The sequence below is a fragment of the Cucurbita pepo genome, chromosome LG13 (genome assembly GCF_002806865.2).
Source record: "Cucurbita pepo subsp. pepo cultivar mu-cu-16 chromosome LG13, ASM280686v2, whole genome shotgun sequence".
In the NCBI taxonomy this organism is placed as follows: domain Eukaryota; kingdom Viridiplantae; phylum Streptophyta; class Magnoliopsida; order Cucurbitales; family Cucurbitaceae; genus Cucurbita; species Cucurbita pepo.
In genome coordinates this window covers 8,389,445-8,408,650 of record NC_036650.1, presented here as the reverse complement: position 1 = coordinate 8,408,650, position 19,206 = coordinate 8,389,445, and the positions used below count along the sequence as shown (strand labels likewise).

At 34.5% G+C, this 19,206-nt stretch overlaps 1 protein-coding gene across 2 annotated transcripts in view; it reads right to left on the bottom strand.

The window, feature by feature from the left end:
- LOC111808960 (protein SWEETIE) overlaps window positions 1-19,206 on the bottom strand; it is a 37,395-nt gene that overhangs the window by 17,603 nt on the left and 586 nt on the right. For both annotated transcript variants that reach the window (XM_023695220.1, XM_023695221.1), the window contains exons 2-25: window positions 18,107-18,314; window positions 17,261-17,367; window positions 16,189-16,425; window positions 13,913-14,002; window positions 13,718-13,805; window positions 12,699-12,763; window positions 12,110-12,214; window positions 11,371-11,460; window positions 11,150-11,230; window positions 10,575-10,643; window positions 8,550-8,675; window positions 6,877-6,980; window positions 6,251-6,383; window positions 6,066-6,172; window positions 3,919-4,029; window positions 3,624-3,791; window positions 3,424-3,510; window positions 3,055-3,148; window positions 2,186-2,254; window positions 1,970-2,092; window positions 1,821-1,889; window positions 1,625-1,729; window positions 1,389-1,477; window positions 169-325 (exon numbers count right to left, since the gene is read on the bottom strand). In XM_023695220.1, the coding sequence (XP_023550988.1) occupies window positions 169-325; window positions 1,389-1,477; window positions 1,625-1,729; window positions 1,821-1,889; window positions 1,970-2,092; window positions 2,186-2,254; window positions 3,055-3,148; window positions 3,424-3,510; window positions 3,624-3,791; window positions 3,919-4,029; window positions 6,066-6,172; window positions 6,251-6,383; window positions 6,877-6,980; window positions 8,550-8,675; window positions 10,575-10,643; window positions 11,150-11,230; window positions 11,371-11,460; window positions 12,110-12,214; window positions 12,699-12,763; window positions 13,718-13,805; window positions 13,913-14,002; window positions 16,189-16,425; window positions 17,261-17,367; window positions 18,107-18,314 (2,682 nt within the window). The remainder of the gene's footprint in view (window positions 1-168; window positions 326-1,388; window positions 1,478-1,624; window positions 1,730-1,820; window positions 1,890-1,969; window positions 2,093-2,185; window positions 2,255-3,054; window positions 3,149-3,423; window positions 3,511-3,623; window positions 3,792-3,918; window positions 4,030-6,065; window positions 6,173-6,250; window positions 6,384-6,876; window positions 6,981-8,549; window positions 8,676-10,574; window positions 10,644-11,149; window positions 11,231-11,370; window positions 11,461-12,109; window positions 12,215-12,698; window positions 12,764-13,717; window positions 13,806-13,912; window positions 14,003-16,188; window positions 16,426-17,260; window positions 17,368-18,106; window positions 18,315-19,206) is intronic.

Genomic DNA, 19,206 nt, shown 5'->3' with positions numbered 1-19,206 from the left:
TACAACCAATGAAAAAAAAAAAGTAAAAAATAGAGCCCAACAAAAATTCAAAAATTACGAGGGATCTAACAAAGAGGGGAAACGGCAGTACAAAGATAAAATGTAACAGAGATCAGGTTAGAAACGAAGATTCAAGTTTTAAGAATGCTCAAACCATAAGTCGAACACCTGAACTTGGGATACATAGGACAAGCCAGCAGCTTCAATAGTCAAAAGAAGTCCATGCAAAGCCCATGTCTGCAAACTGGTAACTGAACTCCGAGCTAGCATAGATATTGAATTCACCGTTGCTGTAACTAATGTTGACAGAGCCATCCCTCCTGCACTGAAAGTAAAGGAAAACGCATAGGTGAGGAATTTTTAGACATAGAAGTACATAAGCACTTGCAGACCACATGAGACCATAAGAGAACGTTGATAAAATAATTTTGAACAGGGAAAAAGATGATCAACTTCTTTAAGTCTTATCTGTAGAAACTTGATCAAGTCGGATCATTCCTCACAAAAGCCAAAGCAAGAGGACACTAATCTATCTACCTGATGGTGTGTGTTGCGTATGAACCTTGGAAAATAACTTAGATAACTTGCTTATTCATTTCCCTTGGTAACTCAGTAAGTCTGGTGTATTTTTTTTATAAGAAACATGCGGTAGACCAAGAAAGGTACTGACAAAATGGCTTCCGTTTCAAGAAGATTAAAGAAAGAGGATAATTACAATTGACGACTAGTCACATCAAGAATGTAATATGGGGGGATGTGACTAGTCGTTAATTCTTCCTATGTATGCTAGCTTATATATAGGCAAGCGAGTTGAGTGGAATGATACGAGAGAGTATCAAAGACCTGGCCAAGACTTGGCCACCCAGGCCATCATGCAGTTGGCCAAGGAGGGAAAACCCGCCAGTTTTGAGTCGAGGATAACCTACTTCTTACCAAAGGAAATCGATTGTATGTTCCCTATACAGGGAACCTTGGGAGATTTCTACTGAAGGAATGCCACGACACTCTGTGCAAGTCACATAGGTGACAGAGAACCTACGCCCTTCTTAAAAGGGGTACTATTGGGCAAACCTTCGAGACGATGTGACGCAATTCACAAAGACAAGTCTTATCAGCCAACAACACTAGAAATTAGAACAATAAATAAAAGGGGTACTTCCTATTCATTTTTTTAATAAGAAACAACTTAATCTCCCTGTTCATTATGTTTCAAAAATTTGTTCCTATCAAAAACTAGAAATTAGAACAATAAATAAATCAAATAGATGGAACACAATCAGTATGCTCAAATTGAAACTGTTGATTTAATACAGTATACAATTCTCAAAGCCAATAAAGGCTAAAAAGAATAATTTTGGGGGAGTTCAGAGGATCTTTTAACTACCAACCTTCTATGTATGCAGCCGAGTGCCAAAGCAATTGATCCGGCATAAGCAGAGTCTGCCATTCCAGTTAGGTCACCAAGTAGCGACCTGATCTGTTTATATAACATGTAAGACTGATAAAGAGCAGATCTAATGAAAATAGATGACCAGGGTAAATTCGAAAAATAAAAGAATGCCACCTTTGTGGCATAATCCTTAATACATAGAGAAGTTCGTGTGTGAATTGAAAAGGAGTATACCATTCTTGCAGTGAAAATGTCATTCCCAAGACGGGCCAATAACCCAAGACCTTCGGCAGCAGCTCTACGTTGTGATGCACAAATGTCTCCAGCAGCTATAATACTCTGTTCAAATCAAAATCTTTAAGAAAGAGACAAAGTAAAAGAATCCTAAAACATCGAAGGAATACAACATAAACAAACAAAAAAAGTTTACCTGAAAAATACCCTGGGCAGAACTTAAAATCTCAAGGCTTACAGATGGCACACGCAAAGACAGAAGCGCCTAACAAAATTTATTGGTTCATTTGTAAATCTCAACGTCTCAAAAAGCTACACCAACAAATATGAGAACATAATCATTACCTTGAAACCTGCAAGCAGCCCCACACATATATTAGTGACACTAGCAGAATACCATGGCTGTTTCTTTCCGGTTTTCAGACACTGCTCCATGACTCCAAGTAGGGACAGCATTCCACTGCTGTCCTGGTTTAGTTATACAATCATGTTAATTACATAAGGAAACGCCATAATTTGGAACATATTTAAAAATCCAAATTGAGTCATGACAATTCAAACCTGACAAGCAAAGATAACCCCAAAGCACAGAAGCATCTGGTTCACCAATATTTTGTTTATTGTCTCTGGCTTCATGTTCAAAATAAATTTTCAGAGAGGAAAAACGAAGGCCCGAAATGCAGAATAATGAAGGGGAAATCAAGAAACAAAATCTAAAGAAGAAGAAACCCCACAGAAATTTTCCAACATCCATGATAGAAGTATCTGATAACTGAAATTTCCCAGTCTCAGCAGTGATCAAGATTGATCTAAAATCTGCTTCAATAAATGTCATTTTGACTTTCATCAAGTAAAATAAGGAGCACCTTTTTAAGCCTTTCCGCTAATACCTTGACTGTAATTTTGTAAAAAGATGAGACAAGGTTTATTGGCTGAAAGTCTCTAACCCGATTGGCATTCATGTTCTTGGGAAATAATCAAATGTAGGATTCATTCGTTCTTCTATTGAATTAGCATCACAAAGAAGCTATAAACAGGAGTTCATCATTTAAAATACAAAGCAAGATACTGCTTAGCAGTGAGACTTCTCCATTGTGGCAATAGAAAAAAGAATATTACAATCATGAAAAGAAACTTGAAATTGAAGCTGAAAAGGTGGGGGAAAGTTGTAAATAAGGATTCCAATATTGAGGATAAATTCCTTTACAGATTGTAAAGGTATCGTAGAGAAAAAATGACCTAGACTAAAATAAAATAGAAACAAGCAGAAGGAAAATAATTATGATCCTTTCAGGGTTATTTGTATGATTTGAGTTTCTTTTATACCATCTATGCTTTCAGATTTTTATTTTATTACACTTTAGAGTTGATAAACTTTGAACATTTGAATCTTGTTTCTTAAAAAAATTGAGGTGGAAAAAGATAAGTACCTGAGCAAAATTTGAAATTTCATCTTCCCATATCGTCGGCACAAGCCCATCTTTTCCCCCTTGAAAAGCACGAAGCTCATCCTCGAACGAATCCCTACGTCAACAATAAAAGGGAGAACTCTCTTTTAAGGACAGCCCTTAAACTAATTCCTAGCTTTTATCTTTCTTTTTCCTTTTTTTTTTTGTCCTTTTGAAGGCAGAACTAGAAGGTAAAATCATTCAAAAAGGCAAGTCCACCACTGTATGAAATAATTCAACCTAATCAAACTTGTAAGAAAATATAGAAGGAACCTAAAACTCAAAAACTCCAAGTTATATAGTTCGGAGAAAAACAGATTATCAGAATCAGCAGAAATTAATCTATATCACCTTCCAGGAATCCATGGACCCAACCATGCATCTCGTCTGTCAAGTAGTAACCTCAAGCACGAGCTTTCTTCACATCCAGATGCATCCCTTTCAATTTAACCGGACAAGCAGGAGCAAACTGTCACATCAATAATACTGAAGGAAAAATTTAAACTAAAGAGGAAATGATAACACCACCATCAACCGAAGGTGCTAGTTACCTAAAAGGAGTTGTGCATAGCTGAATAATCTGAGAGTGGTCATTTTTATACACCATGGGATCAGGAAGAGACTGGTAAGCAATTAACGTCCTTATGATCAAGATGTTTAATGCAGGTCTCGAACTGGCTAGATCCTTGATCGCTAATAATGAAATATGGGATAGAACTCTGCTTTCCATTCAATTGCAAGAATATTTAGATAAAAAGCTAAAACACGCTTGTGCATGAAATTGAAGAAAATATTTGGGAATCCATATTAAAATAATTTAAATTAACTAAAACTAAAGAAACCAACCTGCTCAAGTAAACAATCACTGGTTGAAGAAAAACCCCAGCACTTTGGACATTTGGAGAAATGAAGCATCTAATAAATGCTGTAAGCGCATCAATGGCAGTAGACCAAACACTGCAAAAAAAATTAAGAAAACTATGTAAGTAGATATAACTAGATTATTCTTTCAACAAACTACCCATAAATAATAAATTATTCAAATGTCTTATTCTAAATAAAGTACACTAGTATGAGGAGGAGTATCACTGTATCACTTAAGAATGTAAAAGGAAAATGGTATCTTCCTTTCCCTCAATCAATGAATAGCTTTTTCCATGTAAAAAAATTAAAATTAAAATAATGGGAAATGATCGTGGCTAAATGTTCTGGTACAGTTGAAAGCAAAGGAATAGTAATATTTTAGTGAACAGTTTTTTTTTTTTTTTTTTTTTTTTTTTTTTTTTTTTTNTTTTTTTTTTTGAGCAAGAGAAGAAATTTTTCCTAGAGACTAATGCTCATAAGATATAAACTCCAAAAAGAGTGGAAAAGAAGAGAATACAAAGAAGGATCAAATCACATCATAAGACAAAGTGAAACAAAAATTTGGAAGAAAATTTAACACTAAAATTATTTGTTTTCTCGTAAAAGGAATTTCTGAATGTTTCCCTATTTTTCATAAGTGGTTATCATTCTGTCTTCTTTTAATAGATCCACTTGTCCTCAATACTTACTTTGCAAAACAAAAAGTATTTAAAAAGTTTACAGCTTGCCCCTACTAATCTGAAAGCCCCTTTTAGTTTTATTGAATTGATTTTCAAGAAGCAGCCTCTATATATCATCGTAGTATGTAATCATTGAGATGAACTGATAAGTTGACTCCCAACATTAAATGCCTCTCCGTCAAAAGGACAGGAAAACCCAGACACCAAGCAATAGTTTGGTATGGTTATGTCAAGCGTGAGTTTTTTATGTGTCAGAGTTGCTTGTGCAAGGGACTTATGCTGAGAGGGTGGGCCAATGTATGAGGTGACCTTTGGTATTACAGTCGGTATTAAAGCAGAAGCCAGTGAGAGGGAGGGAAGCCGGTTGCTTAATTTACAATCGAGAGTCTCTTTTAAAAGCCATGAATTTGTAATTTTTTCCTTAATCAATGAAATTGGCACATTACTTTTACAAGGTCTAACATGTTTCTTATCTAGTTCCTATTGTAAATGATTCTAACTGGGGTACTTCTTTGTAAACAGTTAGTGGGGAAGAATACTTTAATATTTGAATTTCACAAAAATATCAATCAAAAGTGTCCTTTTTACATAACCTTTAAGGCTAGAGCCTTCTAAATATCAGAAGTTATGCTCAAACTTCTTAATGTTAAAACTTCCACGTCTCCAGCTCGTCAAGTATTAAGGATTGCAGATTTCTTTTGTTTTTCTTGGATTTTTTTTTTTTTTTTTTTTTTTTTTTTTTTTTTTTTTTTTTTTTTTTTTTTTTTNTCCAATATTGTGGGGAAGAAAAAGAAAAGAAATTCTAACATCAGGCATTAAATCTAGAAATTCTCTTCGGAAGGTAACATTTGATTTGTTCAACTTTCCTTTTTGACAATTGCGATATCATCGCACTTTCAACCTTAGCTAACAATAATCAGGATTCTCCCACATAAAATACATTCAGTGACTCCTATGTTAAGATAAAAATATATATATATATGAAAGCTTAATTGCAAGTGCAACTATCGCAACCCAGGTGCCCATGACCTTATAAAAACAATGCAAGGAATTTAGGTATAACGGACACAAGGAAACCATTAATTACCAACTTCATTATTGTATCAATATATTTACTCTGCCATGGACATGTAATATAACAAACTTAGAAACCAACATCAGGAAATACTTTAGTGATGTGTGTGCAATGTGAAATATCAACTGGCTTAAAAATTATCATCAAAACATAATGAAATGATGGATTTGTAATTTAAAATGTCTTTAGGCAAACAATACACGGTTTCCATTGTAATAGGAAAATACACACAACATGAGAAGACATCATCCTAAAGCAGATATAAAAAATCCTGGCGAACAAATAATAGAGATGTCACAACTGATCAGTAATATTCATCATCACAATTCAAGAAACGTTGGTCCTTTCCAAACAAAATTTCCAAATTGGCTTACCATATCTTTGAAGTCAAATCTTCAGTTTGCTTGATTTCATGTTCCATGTTTCCAGTAAAAAACGCAGCCCACAAGGAAAGAATATCAAAAACCTGGTCTTCAAGTTCCTTTATGCACCAGAAAACGCAACTTACACGTTAGTAGCAGAAATTAGTAAAAAACAAAACCTGGCAGTCACTGTCTACCTCCTTAGGCATACAAGCTAATAATGATGATAAAAGTAACCATCCAGCTTCGTTCTCGACAGTGGAAGCACCAGGATTGCGGGAGGGATCTGTCAGCATTTTCTTTGATACTTCAAGCACTGATCTAGGAAATCTGGTCATGAGAAAAGGAATTGAGAATGATATTACCTCGTTTGTGTAAGAAGTGCCAAACAAAACGCTATTAAGGTTAACAGAAATTTCAAAAGCTCAAATTTGAAGAAATGTTGACAGAAACGTCAAGAGATATGCTAGGACAACAACTCCATATATAAAGAAATGTTTTGTGCTCAAGCAAGAAATTTTGTACAAACTGAGACCGCTTATAACACCAGAAATTGATCGAGAGAGATGCATTTTCACTCATATACAAACATGTGGCAAACAACTGAGTCTCAAGGTAGAACAAGCGAGTATTGAACTCTATAATAGGCAGAAAAGGCAGGATGTCTGCATTTTCTTTTTCCTTTCTTTTATTTTTTTATTTTTATTCCTTTTTTATTTTTATTTTTATTTTTATTTTGGATAAGAAATGAGAAGTCAAAATTTGATTAAGAGTTAAAGAAACATCTACAACCGACTTTGAATGAATGCAAAAGGAAAGTTACCTGGATGGATAACCGAGAGGTAGTTTGGGAGATACAGACACTAAAGCTGCCAATACAGCAGCTTGACCATGCAAGGAATCGAGCTCCAATTGCAAATTGTAATTCTGTAGTTAGACGTAAAACCAATCAACAATCAAAACCATAACTAGTAAAGCACATGCTTAGTACTTTTCAACAATGAATCCGTTGAGAATTATAATGTGTTTCAGGAATATATCGGTTAGCAAATGTCAGAGAATGTTGTAAAAGAGAAACATCATTAAAAGGTACACCGCATCATTTAACCCCCCAAAAAATGCAACATTAAGAGAACAATTCAAGTAGGAGAAAACATTCTACTATAAAACATGAGCACCAACATTAGAAATCAATGAAGGTTCTTTAAATGCTTTGTCATCAGTGTCACAATCGCACTTCACGGGCCTAAAAACAATTGTACGACACTTGCTCTCACTCCCAAGCAAGTCAACCAATTCGCTCTAAGAGTTCCAGTACCATAATGGGTCTATTTTGCAACCTCCAACTACATTTCAGGAAAAATAGTTTTAGAAAATGTGGTTGGAGAAAAGGTTTTGGAAACTGATGCAGCATGGTCTAGACTTGCTTACACTTTGGTCCTCTGGCTCTTGCTCTCGGCCACTAATTCAATGAGGACAGAATAACCATAGTCATCGGTTAATTCTTGGTATAATCTTTCCAGTTTTTTAGTATTTTTAATACTTAGTTTTTGCTAAATATCCATAAATAGAGCTGCACTTTGATTATAATAAAGAATAAAAATTGGTTTCTTAGAGAAGTCTCTCATTTAGTCCTTTAGGCTACACCAATTTGGAAACCGAACAACTGTTTGTGCCAACGTTGGTAGCTGCCGATATAGGAAAAAGAAACTCTCTTTGATGCAGATCGCAAAAGGGAGCTTCCTGACTGTGCTCGTTGCTCAACAGTCCAGATTTATTTGCAAGAGAGCAACTTCGAGAGCAATCTCTTTTCAAGAAACAATAAGAAATTTGAAGAATTTGTCAAAACTTTGCTAGAATGGGCAATTACAACTTAAGAAAGATGGCCAAGAAAAGATACAACGAAGTAGAGGCAAGAAAATTGCAAACACTCCCAAAAACAGCACTGGAATTCTAATTCGTGCAGATGAGAGGATGAATTTCCACAAATAACCTTCACCCATACTCAATTTGAAACAGAATAACGGACCGACATTATCAAGAAAGAGCTCAAAAGCCGATTCAGAGGTTAGCGTGAGTAAAATAACATGCCAAGGAAATACATAGAATGGAAGTATGAGGGCTAGAGGCTATCAGGGGCAAAGACAAGCATGATTATGCCAATCAGCACCCAATCAAAATTAGCAACTTCCAAAGACTAAAGATGCATAATATATTTTTCCTCATAAATTGTTATGAATCAATTAAATATAAGATTAAGTTAGGTAGCAAATAGGTCATTGATCGAATTCAAACAGCTTCCTTGCCTCCAAATACACTACACAGCAAGTTTTGAATAAAGGCACACAGAAAATCGAGAGGGAAAAACGGAGAGTAAATCTATAAATTACGGAGGCAAAGAAACCAGAAAATTATTACAATTGAAGTTGTGGTGAGTGAAGAATTGAATAGTTAGCAGTACCAATTAGGAAGTAGTATAAATGGAGGTAGTAGCACCTTTTCATACGAAACATTCTCTCTTAGAGCTGTTAGCATGGTCACTCCATAAGAAAATAACCCACCAACACAGTTAGGATCAACCTCTGTCAATGTGCGCAATGATAGAGCAGCTTCTATGCGTACCTGAACCAAATGTGTACTTAAGAACCAAAAGTATGCAATTTTTTCAAAACCATAAATGAAACTTTTCATTGAATAAAGACTTGTTAAATCACTAACGAATCCAAAAGTTTAAGCTTATAGATTACGGTAAATTTAATAATATCAATACTTCAACACTCTCCCTCACTTGTGGACTTGAATATTTTTCAAAAGGCCAATAAATGAAACTCAATATTAATGGAGAAGGAAATGACATTATATTATTTCAAAAATAGGACCTCCTGCTCTAATACAATACTAGATAGACATGAGTCTCATCTCAAAACCAATTGACAACGAGTGGAGCATATATCTAATATAGATTATGAAGTCTCTTCATTTTTTCAATGTAGAATTCTCGAAAAGACAAATGCTCAAGGGACACAAGCTCTCAAAAGGAGTGAACTAGAGAACGAAACCAAAAGTGTGCAATTAATATACTACTACCTTGTTTACTAATTTTCTTTGATTAGAAAATAGAATAGAGAGCATAACTGAAGTGGGAATATGAAAAATAAATAAATAAACCATAAAAACAAGGATTTTTGCATTTAGGGTTTTATTTTTTTAATTAATAAAGAAGAAAAACCCTAATAATTATTATTTTCTAAAAGTAATGAAAAAAAAAAAACTACAGCCGAAAGCTTTGGGCCTTAGAGCTTCAAAGAAGGCGCGCATTCCTTTGTGCGCCTCGCCTTGAGACCCATGCCAGCTGCCTAGGCGCGCGTTTAGGAGTGCCTTTTAAAAACATTGTTATTATTGATGGTGATGTAGTAGAATTAATGGTAAACATACTGTTTTTAACAGGAAAACAGTATAATGCTCTGAGAAAAACATACTGTTTTTCATTAAATAAATGAAAAGAGACTAATGCTCTGAGATATTAATTTTGGGTTTCCTTAGCTAATCCATTTTAGTATCTTTTGTGTTTTTATTTATTAGCTTTCTTTTTCAGAGGGCATAAAAACAAATCGCAGCCATCAAAGAGAAAATTGCATTGGGGTAATATTCTGAATTTCTCATATCTTTCATTGGCTCAATTGTTTCATGAAGTTGAAGTGCAAGACTTGAGCGGGCAAACATTTTCATTAGGAGTTTTTTTCGAATCATTGAAAGAAGCATCATTGGAATAACGAGACCGACTTCACCCACTTTGATCAAAGGCCATTTCGATTCAGGTCATTGGATTTTTTCCTCCTATATTCCTTTTCTTCTTAAAACTCAAGGTCGGTTTTTTTGGGAGGGATTAAGTATGATGCAGTAGGATTAGTAGTAAATTCATATTAATATTGGGTAATTCTTTGGTTAATCCCGTTTAGTATCTTTTGTATTTTTAATACTTAGTTTTCTTATTAATTCTCTATAAAAGAATCTCTCTCATGTATTCATGAATATTTTGATTCATAATAAAGATTGTGCTTGATTCCTGGAGAGAGTTCTCCTTTTGTTACTTAGGCTACACCAGATAGGAGCCATCTTCCACCCAAAGCAAGTTGTTCCATCTATTATATCACCTAATAGAACAACGTCATAGATTGCTTCTATTGTTGGTTGCTCAACCCGGTGAACTTTGCAGTCGTAATCTGAAGGGTAAAGCTATCTTGCATGGTGGGCAGAAATTCAAAGAATCAGCTCAATAAGGTGTAATCAGAGCTAAAAAATTCTGTCAAATGATGCAAACCATCGTAGCTTACTGAGCAGGAGTTATCTAAACTAATCCAATATCATACAAGTTTTAGGGAAATCGTGAAGGGAGAGAAAAATAGGTAGAGCATGAAGGTTGAATCCTTCCATGATCACCAAGAAAATAAATAAGTTAAAACGGGTAAGCATAAAAACAGAATGTTCAGACTGGAACTACAAACAATATTTAGAACTTACAAGTTGTGAGGAATGAGAAACCGCAGCAACAACTGAGCTGTCAAGTACTTCCTTAAACTCAGATGGGACCTGCATATAAATAATCTAGCACTGTATGACCAACTTCTATTTCTTTTCTTTTTTCTTTTTTTATTTTTATTTTAGTGAAGTCTGACCAACTTCTCGTTGGGCATAAGTAAAAACCTTATTCGTACTGCACAAAAGCCATGGATAAGTGCATGCTACAAGCAGAAGTGTAATCTAATTGTTGATTAAGAGATCAAACTACATGAAAGAAAGACTGCCCTAATTAGTTAAAACTGGTAAACCTGTGATGAGGCTCAAACCCCTGTTCTCTTTATAAGAAATGATTTCATAAATAATATGAAATTGGAAAGGGGAGAAGAGAGCAAAGCCCTACAAAGAAGAACAACAAAAATCTTCTCCTCTAACTAGCACAAATAGCATATGAATAAAGTCGTTGTAATGATTATAAAATTTACACCGGTTATCAGTAAGCAACGATTTCATTAAAAGTTATAGCAACTTTTCTTACATAGAAAAAGTAATCCTTCAAAAATACAGTCGTGCCTTACCTCTCCCAAAGTTTTCAGAGTATAAGACAAAGTACGCAAACAAGCAATCTTCATTGAAGGGCTAGCATCTTCAGATTGCAGCTGTCAAATTTCCAGAAAACTGACCCATTATAAATATAATAAGAAGCACACACACCAATAGACTACTTGATTTAGACGAGAACATTAATCTACTCTGTATTGATAGCACCAAAACCACTCTTCAAATAAATTTTGTCAACCTGCTTTCCAAGAAAAACCAAGAAGCTCCTTTGGGTGGGTTCTGTCATTTGATCAGTAATGCCAACCCTAAGAATATAGAGCACACAAGCCTACAGCAAACAGAAAAATAAAAGAAGTCAGTCAATCAACTCAGAGGGCTAGTGCCTAACTCTAATACAGCAGCAAAAGTAGTACTATATACCTATTCTATGTGGTTCTCTATTTAAACTTTTTTTTTAAACAACTATCAAGATCACAAGGTACGATATTAAGGTTTCATATGTATTCATTAGCTGTTATTTATTTTATATAGGATTTTTTTTTTTTTTTTTTTTTTTTTTTTTTTTTTTTTTTTTTTTTTTTTTTTTTNTTTGTTAACTGTTCTCTTAAATTCTTATCTCATTCAAATTCAAAAAAAATTAAATCCTTGGGGAGTGAGCTGGTACACTATAGGAAAAGGTTAGATTTCATGCTTATCTATCAAATGTTACATTGAACAATTAATTGAGACGAGTGAAGTTCAATTTTCTTCAGTGTTCCTAAACTCCTCATACATTTTATTTTTCCGATGGTAGAACTGCCCCTCAAATTTTTGTGTCCTTGTTAGAGCAGGACATTGACTCCTCTGATAAATTGTTGATGTCCATTACCGAAGAAAGAAAAATTGGGGGATTGACAACTTCCACCTGGGCATACGATGTAGCCTAAGCCTAAAAGTAATAATTATGGATAGTACATAAACTAAACTTCAGCAATTACCAGTGAATGGGCATCCACAGAAGTATCAGCCCGAAGTATGTCCATAACCTGCAGTGCATAGTCTTGGAGTCCAGTATCTGGATGCAGATATCTGAGACGAATGGCCTACAAGACATTTTATATGGTGTGAATAAATCCATAAAATATATGCAAGTATAATTAACAAGTGCACCAAATCTGCAAGGCAAAATGATACAGAGAAGTGAAAGTAAAACCAACATTATCAAAATTATCAGTGCTAAATAAGCCAGCAAACAAATTCAACTAAAACCAACACTGAAATGAAATTTAGATTCATGGTGACACATCATAAGAAGAGCAACAAATTATACTAGATCAAAAGCCGCGAGAAAAGAAAACATGAGTGAAAAGTTAAATTAAGAATTGATTAAACTTGAATAAGAATTAACATAAAGCTTTCAAACATCTAAGAATTCAATTCTTATGAATTAGTCTTTCAAACATCTAAGAATTCAATTCTTATGAATTAGTCTTCCAAACCCCAAAAACATTCAAAAGCTATCTCGAACCGAAGGAAAGAGGACAAATGAAGGAAAATCTACTACAGCAGATAATAGTGAGCACAAACCTGCAAAAAGAACACCCAAGATAATGTAAGGCTAACACGAATTGCCTTCAACCGTGGTCCATTTGCTGCAATGTGATTCGTTATGCAAAACAGGCAATGAAATTAAAATAAACATTTTTCAAAAATTTGAGAGTTCAATATCTTTATTTGCTGAATAGAGAAAATTAATAAGAAACAAACAGCAACCGTTAAGAGAAGAAATACTTGCAGCTGTGGAAGGGGTCCTTCCCAAAGAAGATAAAAAAATTCATCTGGGAGCCTAGTCATGGGTGCCCCTACTGATATTTTGCAGAGGAGGGCTCATGGCTTTCTACATCGCCAAAGTGGTGAAGAATGGAGAGACCCTACTGCACCTTTTTATATTCTGTCCTTTTCCTGGAGCTTTTTGGAAGGACGTCCTATCGGCTTTCAATTGGTCCACTGCCCTACCAGGAGATCCTATAACACTGCTGGAATTGGTTTTCATTGATCATCCTTTTTTAAAACAAAGGGAAGTTATTTGGTTAAATTTTATCCGACCTTTCTATGCTTTTTTACGGGAAACTGAAAAGAAATTTATCAGTCTTTCTATGGTCATTTGGTAGGAAAGAAATCATCACACCTTCGAGGATAAAGTCGTAAGCTACTGATTTTGATTGCTTTTTTTAGCACTTGCCTTACATGGCTCTCTCTTGGTGTACATTCTCTCCTTGCTTTCACAGCTATAATCTTATTCCTCTTGACCAATCAATGGAAGTACTTTTGTAATTCCTTTGAAACAGGAGTTGCATTCTTTTGTAATTCCTTCAAAGGAATCATAGTTTTCCACAAAAATAAAAATAAAAATTGAAAATATAAAAAAAAGGAAAAAAACAGTGGAGAGGTGTAGGATAGGCCCACGATTGCTAAACTTTGAAGAAGAAAAAGAGTAAAAGGGGGAGAGATGAATGAGTAAGAGTATGTGTGGGCTGCGGCTTGGAAAGGCCGATATAGGTAGTTAGTTCTTGCGTAAACGCACGCAGTAGAAAGTATAGGTATACCTTTACTAAATGGCAAAGATAGATGCCGATGTAAACCGCCTTCTAGCTTCTTTGCTGGAGGGAAGGGACCTTTTCCCCTTGGTTGGACCTAGTAGGACATGAACTATTAACTTTAAAGACAATAACACTTATATACATACGAGATAAATTGGTCAGAAACAGCAAGGATTATTATATAACAAATAACTTATATACCTGAGCTTCAGGATTCATTCCAAGAGCCAGTAACAAACCCAGAGCTTCGGCAAATGCATCCCGGACGGATGAAATTGGATCCTCAAAGGCCTGTTTGATTCAGCCAAACCATTTGGAAAGATAACTAGAACATTGTAGATGTAGAAGATAGAAATATACAGGCAGTATATATTGTGAAGGACACGGAACTTTTCATTGATGATTGAAAAGTTACAATAAAGGAGTAAGTGCGCCCCATTTGAACTAACTAATTCCCAATATTATATTAAAATACCAAAAAAAAAAACCAATTTAGGGGAAAGAGTAAACAAGTCCCATTTAACGTGACTAACTAATTTCCAAAATTATATTAAATATTAAAAAAAGTAAATTTGGAAGAAAAAAATTAAGAGCAGTTACAAAATAAAGAAGAAAACAAAAACCAAAAGGATGCTTTATATTTAGCTTCAGGAAAAGGAAAGGGTCCCCAACCCATTTAAGATTTTCTGTTATCAAAAGAATAAATGCATTATTAGATGTTATTCTGGGTTCCTTAACACCCTTTAGATTCCTCTACTTCTACTTCTCCACCCAACTTAAGATACTAAAAACCCATCATGCAATGATATTATAAAGAGGTAGCCAATGCAAGCACTGATAAGTAAACCTGCCCAACTAAAATTAAATTAATGATTAAAACACATTTTTAGTTGGCAACATTTTGGTCGTTATACTTTTTCTATGACAACTTAGTCCGTACATTTCAAAAGGTTCCTGATATTTAAAATCTTTTAGTAATTGAAGTATACAAACGGGTAGATACTGAACCACTTTTAATTTCAGATCATAAGAGGTTCGTCAACTTCATTCCTCATTCACTTGGTCTTATTTCATAAATACAATTTTTTTTAACGAGTGACCAAGATTTCATTAGAAAAATGAAAGAATATACAAGGACATTATAAAAAAAATTATGAGGAAAAAAAAAGGCAAAAGGAGTTCAACGGTAAATAAACCCTAAGCAAAAATAGACTCCAATCCAGAAGAACAAAACTTAGCTGATAATTACAAAATTCCTTACATTAAGAAAATAGAACAAAAGGAGTCCAATCGCAAAAAAGACTCCAATCTAGAAGAATAAAACTTAATTGGTAATTACAAAATTCCCCGACAAGACTGAAGCCCACAACCAATTCTTTAACGAAAATTTTAACTTAGACATAATTGTTACATTTTTTAGTAGTATAATGACTTATTGGTTAGCCTTTGGGAGCATTGGAACAATTTTCTATCTCTTCATCTATTATTTTTCTTTCAAGTATAATGACTTAGTTACATATAAAAGTATGAGAACCAAAACATCATAGAAGCCCGAAGTACATATGCAAACAAGAGAAAGATAACAATAGATTATAAAACTAGTTAATGTCTTGAAGGAACATTCTATTAATAGAATTTGTATATAATAATTGTATTCATAAAAGACAGCATATCACTCTATCAATAAGACATTCAGCATATCATAATGTATAATTTCTTATATAAAAGAAATTTGGCATATCCTTCTATCAAAAAGGGAGGAACGCACAGAAACAGCAAGGAGATAAGAGGTCACCTCCTCAAACCTCAAAAGGGGGAGTCTATGAAAGGACCTCAATACTAATGTAAAATAAAGAAAAACTTCTGTAGAGTTTAGCCCAAGAAGAGGCAGTCTGCCATACAACCTCCCGAAAGTAACAAAAAGGGGACTTTATGAGAGGACCTCAACACTAACGGACAACAAAGAAAAAGTTTTCCAGAGTGTTGCCCAAGAAGATGCGGTGTGCCATACAAAATTCCAAGAATAATAAAACTCTTTACTAGTCGCTTTCAAAATTCTATTGTTGCTTTCTATCCAAATTATGTAAAGTACAGCTCTTATAGCATTCTTCCAATAATCCCAGATTTCCCTTTAAGCCACCTACCCAATAGATTCCCCAGGAGAACTATCTATAGCTCTGCACATCCAGCTAGGCATATACAAAAATATTGGATGATGTGTACCAGCTTGCTGCTGCTAACGAGCATCCAGAACAATTTTATCTGATAATTGAAGGAATTTGATCTTCTTGAATATTATCGGAAACTAAAATCACTAAAAATGAGGACTACTTGTATCTAGACATATATAACACAGCCATGGAGTTCCTCTATTGTTTCAGAAACAACGATATTGCTGTTGTGGTAATCAGTAAAAACCCAAAAAAAAGAAAACAAACAAACAAACAAACATATCACGACAAGAATAAAATGGCTACCTTTACACAAAAGGAGGCTGAATTATCAAGTTCTCCAACCCCTAACCCAGGTCCTCCAATGTTGGCAAATGCCTTTAGACATCTTGCAGCTGCTATTCTAACAATGAATGATTTATCACCAATGCCCACACGAGTAATCAGACGAAATGCTTCAGTATATGCTGAAGCAGCTGCAGAACCCCCCGATCCTTTTAAAGCACTCTGAAGCAAGCGCAGAGCTTCTTGTCTCACAAAATCCTAATATTTGGAACACAAATAATCCTTAAACAATAAATAATTAAATATAAATAAGACGAGAGATACTTCAAATAAAACCAAACAATTTTTTAGCTTTCATTTGAAACGAACAAAAAGATAGCCTCACAACTCACATAGTCCAAAATAAACAAAGAAAGAGTGTGATACTAGGACTATAATTCGATAGTCAATGAAAGTGAACAAATTTATTCCAAAAACTACTAAAAACAGGCTCCTTTGTGCCTTCCAATTCAACCTAAACAAAAATTTAAAATGGCAGTTGAAAACAATAGATACAAATAGAACGGTTGCCAGTGTTATAACTAATTAAAGGAAGAACCCCAAAATTGAGGAAACCCCCAATTGCTACTCCTTAAACACCGTAGCCTTGCATGGAACTTCTTTTTGTACATTGGTCTGGACACACTAGGACGGTTTTCTGTCTAAATGAAGGAACAACCCCAAAATTGAGGAAACCCTCAATTATTACTCCTTAATTGCTTAATGAAGGAAGACAGAAACATTATTAAGATTATGGTGTGTCCAGACCAATGTAATCCCAAGAGAAGTTCCTTGGAAGGCTACGGTGTTTAAGCATGTGCCAAACAAAAATACATCACCTAACAGCTTCAACTCAAAAGAAATCAATGATTTTATGTGGGGAAAAAATTACTCGAAACAAGTACTCACACATCCCCCTACCCCCCCCCCCCCCCCCCNAAAAAAAAAAAAAAGTTCACAAAACAGGCTCGCCATACTGATAAGCGCAAGTTTGTAAGAATGTACTAGAAAAATATCATGTTAAAGAAAGGTGACAATGGGATTTAATGGGAACCTCATTAAATCTGATAAGCTTTGCAGCAATAATAGTCGTCTCAAGCAAACCAGAAGTGATTTTTCTCCCAAAGTGCTGATATAATTCTCCCAAGCACTGGGCAATGCCTATAAAGGTCAGATATAATAAAGATGACATGTTAGTAAAAGAAAAAGTTGCAAATTTCTAAAGATGTGAAGCATAAATCTGGTACAGCTTAAAAAACGCAGTGGTATTCCCATGGAAAGCTTTCAAGCACAAGAATAAAGGAAGGCCCAAATCCATGAAGAAATTTGCTATTATGAGTACTCTAAAATACAAATTTTTATAAGAAATGAGAATTCAAGCAAATATATCTTTCTGAGAATAAATAAATACCAAAATAAAAGGAAATACGAGATTAACAGATCAAAATTTCAAAGAATGTCTAATTATATCAATTTGTTCTCTTCAGCAGAGATGGATGCCAATAAAATAAGGTAGTCTGAAGATGGTTAGGTCAATCCGCATTTTTTTTCCTTTAAAATAAACATTTTATTAAAAAAAACAAACAAACAAAACAAAACAAAGCTTCCACCAAAAAGTTAAAATTTTATATGGCTTCAACTGGAAAAAAAAAAAAATATAGCATAAAACTACTCTCAACAGAAAACACAGATTGTAGGACATTCACCCTTTCAAAAAGCAAGAAATACAGGTACTTCATAACATTTTTTTAACGAAGAATATGTAATTAAGGGGAAAGTTTCTCCTTTTATATTATGAACACATTTCAATATAAAGCATACACACTCAGCATGTGCATGTGAAACACACTCCTAACTGCGATTATCTAAGATTAATCAAGTTCAAGCTTCCGTAACAAACCAGCGATCTTATGAGGCTCATTCCTTTTCCCATCAGACAGAAACCCTTGAAGACTACTAACTCGTGAATATACTGAAATTGTATCTCCCTTGGATATAATTCTTGCCATTACTACTGACGCGAGATGACGCACCGGTCGTCTGGCACCAAGAATGAGCAGAGAATAGAGTGCTTCCTCGCATTTTCTTTGCCACAACAGTATAGATTCCTGAAATTTGCAATGTTCATTTCAAACATTTAATAAATTTAATTTAATATTGAAATGTTAGCATTGCCAGAAAATGAATAAACTAAAAAACTCCAGACAGCATTTAATTTTGAAATGCTAGCATATGACTTGACAGAGACATGAAAAAAAATTGAATAGTGTCATTTCTAGTTAAAGAAGATACTGTTATGTTAGCATATGACTAGACAGAGACATTAAAATTGTTTGAACAGTGTCCTTTCCAGTAAGGAAGATAGTATAAATACGAAAGCACTGTTATGTTAACTATGGAAAAACTCATTTTCAGTGGATCTTCTTGTATCATTAGATTGGAAATGATGAACTAAACTTAATTGAATCGGTGCTATTGGAGGAATTTATTCGGTCTGTTTCAAAGAGGTAGTTCAGTGCGCTTAAGTTAATTTTACCGCTTAATTATCCACCAAACTTACACTCTTTGGAACTTTAATTGAAAGCAAAAGCTGCTTGTTGGGATATTATTTACCATGTTTTTTCTCTCATTTTCTTCATTGCATCTTTTATACATTAACCATTCCTTTTCTGTTTTTTGTGTGATTGTCTCCTTGGTTCTTACCAGTCATACATAGTACAGTGCTATAAGCTCTTTCTCATCTCTTTTAATGGTGTCAAGCTCAAGCAAGTCCGGTGACGATGACCTCCAACTGGTGACAACCTTATCTTCATCTACCACCGTTGTTACTCAGATTATACCTCCCAAAAGCTTCCCAAACCTTTCAACCCGTGGGCAGAGATTTCACAGCCCCATAGCCCCATAGACACGGAGGGAAACTAGAACTTCATAGCCCCATAGACACGGAGGGAAATTGGAACTTCATAGCCCCATAGCCAATGAAGACAGAGATTTCAACCC